The 15,786-nt window shown below is 41.1% G+C and overlaps 1 protein-coding gene across 1 annotated transcript; it reads right to left on the bottom strand.

The window, feature by feature from the left end:
• Nucleotides 1–718: 718 nt before the first annotated feature.
• Nucleotides 719–15,586, bottom strand: LOC101160745 (hormone-sensitive lipase). The gene is made up of 11 exons (XM_004074121.4): nucleotides 15,511–15,586; nucleotides 12,520–12,767; nucleotides 10,120–10,404; nucleotides 9,954–10,044; nucleotides 9,739–9,884; nucleotides 9,456–9,641; nucleotides 8,561–8,713; nucleotides 8,324–8,468; nucleotides 3,767–3,994; nucleotides 1,871–2,253; nucleotides 719–1,799 (listed from the first exon to the last, which is right to left on the bottom strand). The coding sequence occupies exons 2-11, from the start codon at nucleotides 12,757–12,759 to the stop codon at nucleotides 1,539–1,541; spliced, it is 2,118 nt and encodes a 705-aa protein (XP_004074169.1). The 5' UTR covers nucleotides 12,760–12,767; nucleotides 15,511–15,586; the 3' UTR covers nucleotides 719–1,538.
• Nucleotides 15,587–15,786: the final 200 nt, after the last annotated feature.

Here is a 15,786-nt window from a genome sequence, read left to right as displayed (position 1 = left end):
ATTCTCTAAAACAAAAATTAGCACGTTTTGTCAGTTCTGGCATCCATTTTTGTGACGCTCATACATTTATTTTATTTATATTTTTTTTTCCTTATATATCCAACTCCATTTAGCTTATCACATTAGCAGCATCTGCAGGTAATAAGTTAAACTTTATTTCTGTTCACCTTTCTTTTTGAGCTAATTTAGCTTTCAAAAAGTAACCCAAGAGTCACAGCAATTCTTAGATTTATTTTCAAAATTTCTGTAGTGCTAAAGCACACTTACCTTTTTTCATTGAGTTAAATATGAGATTTAAAATAATTCAAATCTTTGCAACAATCTCTGCACTAAGTCAAAACAGTGTGTAATTTGAATAATCATTAAAGTGGAATGGTGCTTTTAATAAGTATATTTAAAGGGTTGTTCTTTATCCAGGCTTTTATTATTTTACAAGACTCCTGCTGCATTAACCTGCTTTAAATCCATGAAAACAAGGGGAAATTCTTTTAATTTAAAATTTTCCTTTAATCTCCTTTAACCTAAAATTTGTTTTGTTCTCTAAAATGAAATAATTGTTTTTAGGAATAAATAACGCCAGCATTTCCTGACTAAAACCATAAATACAGAGATAAACTAGAATATTTAGGGATTAAAAAGAATCCAACTTTGATTGCTGAATTCAATTAATCCTATTCAAGTTGATAATTTTAGAAAGACAAAGACAATCAGTTTAGTATTTTTTTTAAAACCGTTTTTAATCTATTATAAACTGGGAAGATCTTGTAGAATTCCGAAGCTGTTTTGTTGAGGGTGAGCTTTGGTGTTACGCTGATTTTCATCCCCTCTCTGTCTGCTCATATTGAGGGATAAGTAAAGCAGGAAAAAAATGGATCTTTGACTTTGACAAGCAAACAGGCTGCTCTAAAAAACGTAAACACTTCCCATTTGCTTTTCAGAATAAAGTACACTGAAATGAGCATAAACAACAGCTACGATGTTGATTTAATGCAGGTTACAAAAACTGAAGCAGCAGTTTTGTTTTTTCTTTTTACAGACAGTTCCTTAAAGCTCACATCCTCAAGCTGCAAGTAAACACATGTTGCAGGCCTTGTTGACAGTCTGTGGTAAATATGTAACAAACAGGTTTATCAGGAAATAAATAGCAGCAAAGAGTGAATAGTGGAGTGTGATTCCTGCTTAAATAAAACCCTGACATTAGCTTTCGGGTGTCTGCAGTGATGAGGAGACTGGAGCCGCTCTGAAGGAAACTGTCGTTGGGAATTGGGGTCCTGCGGCCGGTTCTCTGGAACGCTGTGGCCTCCAGAAAGTGCTGAGCAGGACGGGCTTAAAGTGCAGTGAAAGCCAGAAAGTCTCCCCTTTAGAAATGAAAGTTTTTAAAAATGTTCGAGTGAGCCTCAGCAGTGATTGACATATTGCTGTGAAAGTAATAAAACTGTGAGGATGTTGTTCTTCCGACTTTGTTTGAGGATAACAACCTGAAGATTTTCAGAAATTAGTGTTTTTTGGGAGGTTATTGCAAACAGAGCAGCTCAGCATCAGGAAAAGGCGCGCTGGGGACCGTCTTGCACCGTGGTCATTTTGTGAAGCACGTTTGTGGCTTTCTCCTGCTCAAAAACCTCTCTGATTCGGGAAACGCAAACGTCGGCAGCGAACTGCGTCTCTTTGCAGATGTGCGACAGGCTGAGGAAGCCGTGAGGAAGGTCCTCCACCACCGTCAGGCTCACCGGCTGGCCCAGCCCTCGCAGCTTCTTGGCGAAGGTCACAGAGTCGTCCAGCAGAGCGTCCAGAGCTGAGGCCTGCAAGCACACAAACAATGAATAGAATGCCTCACTCAGAGCAGATGAATGCTGGTAGAAGGTAAACTCACCACAATGTGGATGGGGGGCAGGCCTTTCAGTAGGTTGGGTGGGGCCAGCAGTGGTGACACAAATGGATTTCTGAAGATAGGGGACGATGTTGGGGGAATAAAAGCCAGGTTCTGGGAGCGCAGGGGCTCAAAGCCTTCTGGGTAACTGACGTGGTGGTCATGGTCTGGCACAGGGGTGTGAGTGGGTGTCCAGTGGGTCTCAGACCTCATCTGTGGTGTGGACTGGGAACGCTTGACCCCTGAGCTCCGGTTGGGGTCCAGGAAGGACTGGATCCACTTGGAGGCGCCCTGGGTGAGGTCAGAGAGCAGCAGGGCCGTGTCTCTGCCCAGAGCACTCAGGCTGCCCCTCCTCTCTGAGGGCTGCACCGTCTGAAAGTTGGTACCTGAGGGGAGGAGAGCTTTCAGTCGTACAAAGAGGTCAAAACTCAACCGCTTCCCCAATAAGCCCCTGTTCTGCATCTCAACTGAGAAGAGATTGCATCAGCAGCCTGCAGCACCGAACCCCACTCTCTGATCTGTTTTAGTCATGAATGCTTCTCTACTCTTTACATATCCAACTCTTCTTTTTTCTTTTTCTAAGTTGTTGTGATTGAGTTTTGGCAGAAAGACCGTCAGCTTTTGAGGGACAGCATTTGCGTTTCTTTTGCTTCCACATCAACAGGTTGGTTGGTGCGTGAGCGAGAACATCACGTACCTCTCAGATGGAGTCGATTTAGTGAGGAAAGATTTGCAATTTCCTCTTTTTTTTAGTCTTTCTGAGGCAGAATCAGCACTCTGACAGATTTTGAGCATATCCTTCTTTATTTCATTTTTGTTTAAATTCTACAAATACCTTTTTGTGAAGAATTTGGAAAAAGTAACAAACCATTAAAGTCAATCCTTAACCAGTTAACAGGGTGAGTGGAGGTACATCCAAATGTGGGCAACAGTTTGGAAATTATCAACAAACCTGCCCCTCTTTTTGGAAAATGTTGTCTTTGAACACCAAACACATCTGAAGATTTCTGTTACTGCAGGAAGAAAAGTCAAAACAACTCCTCGAAAAAATGAAGAGTGGGTTCATAAAGGTCACGGAGCACGCTCAGTTCACATCTGAAGGGAAAACAAACTCGCCAGCTCCAAACTTGAAAAAGCTTTCTTGGTAAATGTTAACCAGTTAAGCCACTTTTTCTTATTGTTAAGTATAAAAAGCTAATTTAACCCCAGATGAAACAAACATGCCTGTTAAAATTCAAAGTTTTACAGTGTAAATATAAAGTAAAAGCATCTTTGAAGAGCTACGTATAGTAAAAGTATAAAACTTATTAAACGAGCTGCAAATACTGAAATATTCTTTTGATAATAATGCAGCTTTGGATATATAGTTCCTTTCCTCACTGTTAAATAACAAAGTCCTGTTTCTGATTGCTTTTTCATTATTTTTCGAAGCTTGACAGTCGTTTTCCTTCTGGATCTCCTTTGCAAACTCTTCTCATACATTTTGGATCAGCGTGGAAAAAAATTCCTAAAGGTTTCTGACTGTTTTACTGTCTAACGGCTCGTTGTAGTCAGCAGTCCTGTTAGGAAAGCTGCTTCACAAACTTAAAAAAACCTGGACTGCTTCATTTTACCCTTACTTAAACAGAAAGGCTGATATTTTCTAAAACCAGCAGAGGTTTGCAGCGTTCTTCATCAGGTATTATTAAACTGGTTTGTCCAGTCTATAGAGAAGGTGGGGGGCTGTAAATAGAGACATACTTACGTAGCTGGAGCAGGAAGTTTAACATTTTCCTGCTTCATCACCTCATTTATGCATAAATCCTTTGAATGTCCTGTATTATTATTATGTTTTTGAGTGGCTCCGGAATGTTCTTTTGAATTTCATGAGGCGTGACCCTCACCTACACAGACACATACCTGCATAGGCATTAAGGCACCTTGCGAGAACGCCTAAAGGTAGCAGGGGGTCGAGGAGGGTGAGCAGGCGGGACGGCGAGGCATCAGTGGTGAGCAGGGTGGCGGGGTAGGCCGCCATGATGCCATCAGGTACCCTGATGCCGGCGGCCAGCGCTCGCATCGACACGGTGATGCATAGGTTTCCTCCAGCGCTGTCACCGGCCAGACAGATGCGCTCTGCCGTGGAGCCTTGAACACAGAAAAATGCTGTTTGAACGGCAACAACTAGCAGAGAAGCAGCACCAAAATATTCAAGGGCATGGTTTGTGTGCTGTGCATGAGAAGTAAAGTTTATTCTGCCCCCAGAAGAAGACACATGGAGTTTTAGGGTTCGCAGCCTGTAGAGGTAAAATTCCTAGAGACTAAATTAAAAAAAAAAAAAGGCAGGAGATCATCCGATCTGATGAGACCCTGTTCCAGAGTGAGGAGGAATCCTATTTGCTGCTTGTGGCGCCAGAATCATCATATGGGCTACAGCTGACTGAACTTCCTGAATGAGCAAAGCTCTTCTCCTCATTGACAGATTCCTGATTGAAACTGTAAGCCTTCATGACGTTCAGGAGCAGGAGTCCACACCCGAACCTTTGTTTCCGGCCACGTAAACCGTAAATTTACCGACGTGCTTTGTATGTGTAGGAACTGCACCCAAAAAGATTTTCTTTTGGAGCCAGACTTGTCCTTTGGGATTTTCTTTGTACTGGAGTTAAATATTCACAATCTCTATGATTATATTTCACATTTCCGATTATAATTTTTGAGTAAAGGAGGAGTGGCCTTTATCAACCCATGTGGTCATGTGACCTGCAGCTGCCCTGCTTCTATTGCTTACAACAGCACACTTACACTGGAACAAATCAAATGTGAACTTTCATAAGTGGAACAAACATGATAAGAAAAAGCTCTGCACGCAGAAACTCGCTGTGGCTTTTCTATGGAGGCCCAGGAGGCTCATATTGTGGGGAGTTAAGGATTGTTTGTTGTAGAATGCATAATTTTCTGCTGTCAGTTTGGCAAAAAAATAAATGTTTTTAATTAAACTACACATTTCTTTTTTCAGATCTGTTTGTTGATGCTGCTTGTTTACCACAAGTGTTAAATTAATTGTTTACTACAAAACTTAAAAGGAATATTTTGTTGTGAGCCTGAAATAAAGTATTTTTGAAGTGAACTGAATGAAAACTGATTAGAGGTAATGGTAAGATTGATTGGTAAGTTAAACAACTGTTCTGGAATTGTATAATTCTAAAAGGCTTGACTGGGAAACAGATCGACTGTCATAAATACAATTAAAAAGAAAAATCAAAGGCAATCTGAACAAACGTAAACACGGGGAAGCTCAAACGAAGCTGAAAATGTCCACTTGTTGCTCTTTTTTTTTAGAACAAAAACGGTTATTGATGACTTTTGAGAGGAAAAATCATCTAAGATGAATCCAGAGTGACTTCATTCTGGAGCAAGGTCAGCCAATAGCACACACCCTTCATCACCACTTTATGATCCTTAGAATATGTTAAAAAAATAAAAACGTGACACCAAACGACTGATGACTCAAGGCTCGAGCCATTAAAACTCAAATCCTGTCAGCTGCTGCCCTTCCTCGCCTCCTCCTCCTCCTCTTCTCTGGGGTCAAATGTGACACCCTCCGTGTTTCTGTTGTGACAACATTCTGTGGACATACAAACACTTCATTTGAAATCCAGAGAACTACAAGTCCCTCCCCACACACACAGTCACTCCTGGAAGCACAGAACAGTGTTGCAGCGAGAGTAAACACTAATGTTTGAAGTACAAATAGAACATCTGTAGCGCTTTTATCAATGCCATGACACTTTCTCACACATCGCCCTGCATTTTTAGGAAGGCAGACCGGTGAAATCCATCTGATGCAGGAGTGACAGAGGAGTGACAGAGCATGACAGAGCATGACTGAGGGCCGCATCCTGGATGCCTTTGGAGAAGCAGGCCTCTAAAGGGGACCCAAACAATGACCGACTGTTTGTTTCCAACAAGGAAGGAGGGAAATTACACGAATAAACACAGAATCGCATAGAGGTCAATGCAAAACTGACCAACTTAGTTGCCGCAAACGTTTGTCCTTCCGGTTCTGCTGGTTCCTACATTAAGTAGCTGCTTTACATTTAACATTTTAGCATCAAAAGTTTCAACCTTTTCACAAGGTTCTTGGCTGTCCTTTTGTTCTTTTTTATCCTTTAAAGTTTCTGTTTTATACTATTGAAAATGGACAATAAATCTTCAAATCCTCTGCCAAAAGCATCCTGTAAACGCTAAACAACTAAAGTCAAGAATTCACCTTTTTAACTAATCTTTAAATATTACAAACAATCTAAAACTTTTATTACATAATGCAGCGTCTACTAGCAGTTTTGCGCTCCTATCTTTTTGTCTGTTTAACTTCCTTAACTTAATAAAGATTTTGTAACTTTCCCCTCTGGTTTCTACAGAATGCAGACACCGTTTTGCTCTTGCTTTTCATGTTTTCTTCATCTTTTCGGTTTCAAACTAACTGAAGAGTCAAGTGACCACAAATCATTGTGCAGCAACAGACGGTTCTGCTTTAGGAATTGAGAAACAACTTTATGACCCACTGCCTTTGACGGCAGCTGATTTAAGAAAAGATTTTCTGCAATAAAAATGGATTTTCAAAAATGTTATTGCTCATCTGAATCTAAATGACACGCTTTTGAAACTGGCAAAAACTGGCATGGACATGCTGCCAAGACAAATAGGGAGCAAATAATCAAACACCGGCTGGCAGCAGAAATATTTGCAGCATCAGCAAACAAGCAGATTCTGTTTGAGTCCCATGAGAAAGAGATGGAAAACTCCGCCGAAGCCGTGAAGTTTGGAGGAAAAGAATCTGTGTCAAAAGTGAAGGACGCAGATATCCTGCTGCTGGGAGCGGCTGCTATCAGGGATGTAAACAACAGCGGGATTGTAACATGCAGCTGCACAAGAACCGCGGCCTGATCTCCCACAGCACAATCACACAGGGGCACTTGCCTCCCCCCACTAGAGACCCGGGAAAGGAGTCAGCACCAGCAGCACCCCCATCATCTTCATTAGTGCTCCTGTCTGTGCTAAAAAGCCCCGCTGAGAGTCCCCCCCCCCCCCCCAGCCCTGCCAACAACACCAACAATCCCTTTGCTGTTCCACGACTTTCAGTCAAAAATAAAGAAGAGACAAAGAGAGACCCCACCCCCCCACCCCAGAACCACAGCTCATTAGCTAAAAAAAGAGGCAGTTGAACTGTCCCATCGGCTAAATTTAATCAAATTCGTTGTGAACAGATGATTTCAGGTCCCGTTTTTATGTTTTTAACTGAGACCTGGTTATTAAATAAAGATCCTATTGATTTGAATCAGAAAGGAAAAACCTGATGAGGTTCACAGCTCACTGCAGTCTGACACCAAAGCTTCTGTGTTTCTGGTGCTGAAGTTTAATCTTTAGTCATTGGTTCATTAGAAATTTGCCAAGGAATTGTGGGCGGGGCAGTTGGAGTGTAAGTAAGCCTCTCCTGACTTCCCATCATTCCTCTGTCCACACTCTCTCCTGCTAGCTTCCAGCCCCTAAGAAGCCAAAAATTGCTTCTGATTGTTTACAATAGTTTCCGTTTAAATGCAACAATCTACTTTGTGTTTGCGCCGCTTTAGCATTTGATAAAACAATAAGAAACTAAAGTTGAAGTCTGGTATTTTTTTCTTTTTTATAAAGAAAAAAAATGACTGTTTTGTTCTAAAACAAACAAATGTTTTTTTTAAAATCTTCTTTTCTTTTTTTCTTTATTTGTTATATTTATTTTTGTTATATCTTTAAGTTTTATGGAACATAAAACCAGTGACTTGGCACGGCGACTCCTCCTGACTCAACGCTCTGCATCTATCTGGACTTGGGACTGGCAGACAAAAGGGCTACATTACGCCCCTAGTGGTTGCATTTTCTATCACTAATAAATGAGAGTTGCATAAAAGAATAACAGGAATTTTTACGGCCCCATGATACAAAATTACCCAGTTGTCTCAACAGGCTACACTAATTGTACAAAATATGACATTAGGTATAAAATACAATAGCTGATTGCTAAACTAAACAGACAAAACTAAACTGGGCATCCCTGCACTTAGACCCTCCTTTTTCGGTAAAGAAAAACTCCTAAAAAACTAATTCCAGAGGGAACAAAAAGAAGAAACCTTCATTCTTACAAAAATAAGAAGGGACTGTTTTTGTAGTTTCTGAGAATGATGGTAGGGAGACACTTGCAGTGAAGCTCTGTGGTTGTTTTAGAATAATGTGAGTCAAATTAAACCTAAACCGAAACATCCAGGTTTGTCTTTCTTTTTGTTAACACTAATAATGATGCACTTCATACTTAATAAGAGTTTGAAAAGTTAGAACATTTCCTCTTTGGAAAGTCTGACTTTACAAATGCTACATCTACATCTAATGAAATGTCAGTGATGTGATGCTGAGGTGAGGTCTGAGGGTCCGGAGAGAACTGACCCAGCAGGTGACAGTTGTTCAGGGCCCAGCAGTACGCGTAGAAACACTCCTCCAGGGCTCGGGGAAAGGGAGCCTCGGGTGACAGAGAGTAGTCGACAGAGAGGACCGGGACACCGAGCTCCTTTGACCAGTTCCGAAGGTAACTCTAAGATGATTGAACGTATTTGTCATGTGACTCACTCTAGGACAGCAGCAAATAAACAAAGCACATAAACAGATAAACAGAAGTTGTAGTACCTCATGGGAACGGGACGTCTGGGCCACAAAGCCTCCGCCGTGAAAATGGAGGATTAGCCAGGGGGAGAGAGGCAGCTTTTGAACCCAGGGGAGGTGACTCACTGAGATGGGAGCGTTGTCGCTGCGAAAGAATGTCTGCAGCTCTTCACTGTCCTGCACAGAGAAGTGGAGCAGGAATTATAAGGGCCTGAGATTTCCCATTAAATCAGTCCTGAATCGGTAGAAGCATATGTAGCCCCTCCTGTAGTTGGCAGACATGTGCTAGCAAACAGAAGAAAAAGAAAAGAAGAAGTAGCCCCTCCCTGCTTGTCCAGTGTGAACGTCACAGGCTAAACCCGCATTCTTGAATCCTCATCAAATGTCCAGTGTGTCTGTAACTTAAGATGTTTTTGAAAATCATTTTACAAAGTTCACCTGAACCAGAGTTCAGGAGAACATGTGCCAAACATTGCAGAACTTAAACCTGAAAGTGTGAAAACACAGAAACAAATGCAAATAGTTTTGGTTTTTCACTTGAAATGACAAAGCCGGGTGTGGCATCTGACTTTGCAGATTCATTAGGGATTAAACACAGAATTTAATAAAGGTTGGAATCTAAAATAAATTTTTAGGATGCTTAACTTTTTTTTACCTCTATCATTTTGTTTTAAAAGATTTGGGATGTTTTTTTTTTTCTTTCAATGACCAACATATGGACACACAATAACCTGACTGCAGCCTCCTGATTGGATGTAATGGAAGGGTTAGGCTAAGTGGATCCTGCTTTGTGAGATATAATCAGAAATATAACTAAGTTAGACAGACTGATGCTGATGGACGGACGTTCTGAGGATGGAAGATGTTTTCTGATAGGAGTTTTTCTGTTTGCATCTGTTTTTAACCTGCAGATCCTCACCTGTCCTTCTCGAAGCTCGTAGGAGATCAGTCGCATGTGGACAGGCCCTGGGCCCCAGTGGGCGACGGGAGGTGACACTGCAGTGGAGAGTCTGTGATCTGAGGCCAGAGGTAGGTGCAGAGTGACTGGAGGCACGGTCAGGGTGAGGTTTACCTGAACCGTGTTGGAGGCAATTCGGGTGAAGCCCTGGACAAAAGAAAACATGCAGAGGAGTGAAAATGCCAGGCGCAGCACTGCTTCCCAGGCGACTGCACAAAAACAAACACTGATGTCCCCTGCCTACTGATAAAATGTCAGACTCTGTGATGTTCCAGAAGGACTTCCAGAACTGCAGGTCCAGGTTCTGGGTGATGCGTTCAAACTCAGCTCCCCGCAGCTCTGGATTGACAACGTACTTCCCTGACGTGAGAAGAGAGCGAGCAGCTGTGCCTGCAGGAAAGGAGAGCTTAATTAAAAACCCAACATGACATCAACATCGTGACACAATCACAAACTCACCAACGCCCGACTGCTGTTTCCCAAATGTCTCTCCATATGAAACCATGCTGATGATGATGGTCTGCAGAAACGGACGCAGGGCTGGGCTGAACTGTGAGAAGAACACTTATAATACTTAGAAAAGTTTCTCATGAACTTTGGTGTAAAGAGGCCTGGTGTGGCTCACCTGGAAGCCAAGGCAGCGACCGTAGAAGCAGGCTTTGTGCATGGACATGTACTCCTGCACAAACCTGCTGCTCAGCTCCTCGTCCTGCAGGTTGTGCAGCTGGCCATACTCGTTGTCATTTAGCAGCATCTGGGCGACGTGGAGCAGCGCCCTCAGCTGGCAGAGGGTGTTGCAGTACGCCTCCATCTCTGAGGCGTTGTGCTCCGCTCTGAAGAAAGCACCGTTGTAGTTTGAAGAGATGTAACGGCCTTTATGAATGATGTGCAAAATGCAAGACTGCAGAATCTGCAAGAACAAAGATGTAACCTGATGAGCTGAGCTCCAGAACACGCGACACGTGTTAATCGATGTTTTCAGTTTGACGGTGTGTCTGGTCACAGATTTTATTTTACATGTAAATCCTTGTAAACATTTAGTTTGTTTAGGATTTCATCAAGATTAGAGACGAAAAGCAGGTAATGATGGATACATGACTTGCATCACTTTCTATAAAATAGCTCTTTCACATTTGTGGTCGGAGTCACTCTGGCAGGAAGTGACATCAATAAACCTTGACACTTTGTAAAAAATAAAATAAAAAAAGGTGAGACAAACAAGCCTTACAGCTGTTGGACTACACCCAGACAGATTAAAACTGGGTAAAAATAACCTGATCAATCAAATCAAATGTTTTTTTTAACCAGATAAAAAAATCAATTCATAAAATCTATCCATAAACTTTATTTTTAAATAGCTTTTCTGTTAATTTGTGATGAAAGTTTCAGTAACAATGATCAAATTTCCATCTTTGTTCAGTTTAAATTGTTACTTGTGTGAAAAAATGTTTTTTAAAACCAAACAAAAACGTAAAGTTAATTATAAATGGATATCTAGTGAAACTGTCAAATTCATAAATTGACTCAATTATAAACTTGTGAATCTGAATGGAACACATAAAACGTGAAAGTAACCTTCAATATATCTAACTAATGTAACAAGCCCCCTGGTGTTGACATGGTGAACTACACCTGTACAGGTTGCTCTTGTTTTAGAACAAGCATCAACCCAGAAGTCAAAGGTTTAAAATTGCCAAAGGGGGGGGGGGTCTTTTTTTCTCCTTTTTCTGTTTTGTGGAGCTCATGGAAATGTTATGTGAAATATTCCACCAAGAATGCGTGTTTATGCTCAGCGTTGTTACTATGGTAACCCCAAATTAATATTACAAACAATAATTTATTCTTTGAACCGTTGTGCCACACAAACAAAATTCAGATCATATTAACACTTTAAGTAAGGAGATACCATGTGACACAAGTGTGTCTTAGTGTGGGTTTGTGTGCATCTAGAGTCATAAACTGATTAAAAAAATTAATTTGTTTCAAAAGGATTAGTCACTCTGGTCCAACTTTACTATTTAGGCGTCAAAGTCGTGAAGAAACTGAATGTAACAGCTGTTGTCTAGCTCAGGCCTGTGATGGTCAAGAGGCTTACACAATGAGTGACTCATTTATGTCCACAACATTTTGTGTCTTTCCATGAACTGCTACATACTGTGCTCAGATTTACACTTAAAACACAGAAGTGACACAATCTGAATGTACTGGAGGAACTTAACTAAAACAGGAAACTGCATTTTTCCATCCTGAGAACAAGACAGGAGATCAAACAATGAAAAATAACATTTCTTTTCTCAAAATAGGAAAAATGTATTCCTTTTCCATCTTGAAAATAACTCTGTTTTTATTTAAAGTTTTACTTTACAATATCAATCTTGCTAAAACGAAAAACGATTTATTAACAAATTCACGAGATTTTAGCAAATGCACGACTATTCATTGAGGTCAATAAGTTATCAAATAACAAACCAGTTCCGCACACTTTAAATGAACAACTGTTTGTGTTAACAAATAAATAAGCAGATCCTGGGTTCTACTCAGTATTCCTTCATTTCGTGTGTTTCTCCTGAAAGGGTCTAGACTTTTCTGTAGTCCTCTGTTCAAAAGAATCAGCAGGGGTTTAATTATTTTTGTTTCTTCAGATACAAGGTGTTTTTTCTTCACTTTTAGTCACAATTATCTACAGAAGAATCCATGAAGTGTCACTGTTTATTATTAATTTTGTTTTCGCTTCAAAAATTCACAGTTCTTGTTTAGAGTCTAAAACTCTTCTGGAAGTGGAGTGGACTAAAAACAAGCGACATAAAACAGGGTTTTGGACGATCCTGATGTAAACTGCCTTAGCAGGTTAGAGGAGGCTTCTGCAGCCAGCTTGAAATGTAGCTCTTTGAAAGTATCTTGTCTGGAAATGACACAATAGGAATAAATATAATTGAAATTAAAAATGCTCCTGGTTGTAGACAAAGTTCAAGTAGAAGACACTCCATAAAGGAACAGAGACGGGTTGGCCTCCAGCGTGTCGTACCTTAACTAGCGAGCGGTAACCGTTCCCCGGTGTTTGAGCATCCAAGTCATAGTGGTGATAGACGGCAGCAAAGCTGGACACCAAAGGCTCCAAGGCGCGGCCGTGCTCCTGAATTTTCTTCAGACAGGTGACCAGGCGCTTGGTAACAGTCCCATACGGCATATCAGAGGGGCCGCACAAGATGGAGATGTTGTCCTCACACACTTTCTCCAAAGCCGGGAACAAAGCGCTGTGATCCATTTTTGAGGCTGGAGGAGAAGCAGAGAGACACTGAGTTTATCTATCCTCATCCTGAGGACGACGGCAGCAGCTCCATCCCCACAGATTCTCTCTGCTGCTGCTGCTGCTGCGATCAGAGTTGCACACATGCTATTTGTTTGATCAGGGGTTGAAGTTCCCCAGGGGTTTCAAGGACTTTGAAACTACTATTGACTACATCTGGTAAATTTAGTAAGACGGAGAAAGGCAGTTTAAGAAGAACAAACAGAAGCAGAGATGTTTATTCAACCGTCCACAGGCCCCTACCACAGAAAAGAGGAAGCAGTAGTTCTCGTGCATGTTTTTAATTTCCCACATCAATGAAGTTAAATGACCAGCCTGAAATAAAACAGTAAAAAATGTTTTTAAATGAACCTTGGATCATTTCCTTCATTAAAGGAAACTCATACATCACTGCAGGTTCCTGGAACTGAAAATTGGAACCAGTCGGAGCCGAGAGGGCATTCACACAAAGCACTCTCTCTTTATTTAAATGCATTGAACAGGTTATTAAAAGACATAAACTGGTCTTAATGGATCTTTAACAAATGAGAGCTCCAATAAACACATTTACTTAATAAAAACTGAAATGCAAAGCAGAATCAACGTCTGTTCCAACAGATTTCGACTCCCCACCCCCACCATCAGCTTTAATAACTTCAGCTAATGTTCTTTCTGCATCCTCTTCTCAGTCTCTCTCAGGCTACACGGCAATCTGGCCCACTATTCACACAGGAATTCAAAGCCAAGCCCTGTGGCTGCCATATAGGCCCACATCATCAACTTTCCACCGCCATGCCTCTATCCGCATCTAAAAAAATCTCCACTTTAGTCTCACGAGATCAGACAGACTGTTGTACGTTTTCTTTTTATACTCCTTTTGTGCTGATTTGAAACCAACCAGGAACTAAAAAAGTGTTGCATTTGCTTAAATGTCCACTGAAGGATGGTGGGGAAAATGTTCCTCGACTATCAGAGGAAAAAAAATTAAAATTTTACATCATAGCTAAATTACTTGGTGTCTGTTGTAAAAACTATTTCAATATTTAATACTTTATTTGCAATTCACGACCCTGGTGGGAGGTGAGAGCCTTTTATTTAGTACTTTGATTCTATGAGACCTCAAATATCTGTTTTGTTAGTGGGTGGAGTAAAACACCAATGAGGCTTCATTAAGGCTTCAATTTTGTTGTTAAAATCCATCAGGCAATGTCAAAGACTACACTTGAGCTTTTTCTTCAAACGTTTGCTCTGTGAATCATGCCATTGTGTAATATGTTGTGTCACGGTTCTCTGGTGTCGTACTCTAATTCTTTTTAAGTCCTGCCTGTAATATTTTAAGGCTAATTGATTATTTTTAAGCCTACCTGATGTAAAAAAAAAAAAAAAAAAAAGTTTAGTTTCATGTAAAAGGATCCCCTTTTTTAGGATAATGCTATCTTTGATATAAAAGTTTGTGTACAAGAAAAATATCAGCTGATGTCCTGCAGGACTGTGGAGATACGCCTGGGCTGTTTTTTTCCTTCTCTGCAGAGAGACATTTTTTTGTTTATGAGCTGAGTCTGGAGATCTTTATATAGATTTTCACTAAAAACTTTACACTCTTGCATAACAACGCGCATCAATGTGCACAATCTATAACATAAACTCAAACAGAGCCAGTTGAAAACGCTGATACTGTCATGAGAGCCAACAAACACACAGATGTAGGCGTTATCGTTAGGCACTGAAGTGCCGCTTCAAGGATTCAGCGTGACCATGACGAGGGCTGCAGGCTGAGAAGAAGGCTGCCCGGTCGCCACAGCGATGTCCCCCAACAGTGGCTGCTTTGTCTGTTATGACCGACAACTGATGGGGATTATGGTTATTTTTTTTGGACAAAATTCCCCATAATGATCACATGACACCAGCACGAATCTTGCTTCTTCTAGGGTACACATCAGACCCCCAGATTTTATTATCTAACTGATGTCTTGAGAAACATACTCTGCACAGAGCGTCAGCTGGCCTGCAGGTCAAACTGCACAAGCCTGCCCCTCTGAACAGGAAAAACTGAATTTTTACACCAAAACCCTGCATGTAGTGAATATTTTCGGCATTTCTTCAAGACAGCTTAACTACACATTGTTTTCTTTATCTTTATCTAAAAAGAATGTAGCTGGGAGCATTCTTTTTCCTATTTACATTTCACAAAAAATGTACAACTTGTCTCCAAGTATTCATTCAAGTTAATTAAACTTAGGCCATTACTGCACTCCATTTAGGAAGGGGTTGAGCTTTTTAATAATACTTAAACAGCACCGTCAAACTGTCGTGGTTGTGCTGTTTTGACCTGGTAGGATGCATTCATGTCATGAACATGGTGTCCAAAGACGAAGCTCCCCACTGTTCTGTCAACACGTCAGGTGACAAATGTCAACAAAAGAAAACAACGCTCCGAGCTTTGAAGCTACTCCTCTTCACAGAACTTTCTAGAACCGACGCGTTCTCCTCCTAAAAAATCCCAAAACATCCGCTTTCGTTTAGAATTCTGTCATTTTACACTAGGGGAAACTTCGCTTACGAAACAGAGTTTTTTTATGACTTAATTCGTTATTACAGAGTCACGGAGACGCAGCGGCACAAAATGACGACATTTCATTTCCACGTCGAAGTGAAGCGTTAAAACAAAACAGACGAGAACAAAATGAACGACTCTGCGTAGCTATTCCTTCCCCGGCGCCCGGCACTCACCCCGCCGTATCGCCTTCCTGGTTTCGCCTTCAGTTACCGCGCGCTCGCGTGAAACGGTGGTGCGCGCGCCTGGCAGCGCTCGTGCATAATCAGCTCGAGCATAATCAACAGGTACCAAGGGGAACTACAAATCAAGCTTTTTTTTTTTCTAAAGTGCTAACACATTAAGAAAATTGTTTGGTTTGCCTCTTAAATAAATTGTCATCTGTCATAGATTCCCTAACTTTTTCTAAAGGAGGGACTGTTTGCAAAATAAAACAGTAGACCTAAGACAGA

Source organism: Oryzias latipes, chromosome 11 (genome assembly GCF_002234675.1).
Source record: "Oryzias latipes chromosome 11, ASM223467v1".
Lineage (NCBI taxonomy): Eukaryota > Metazoa > Chordata > Actinopteri > Beloniformes > Adrianichthyidae > Oryzias > Oryzias latipes.
The sequence above is the reverse complement of the archived record's forward strand: the minus strand, read 5'-3'. Positions and strand labels throughout refer to the sequence as shown.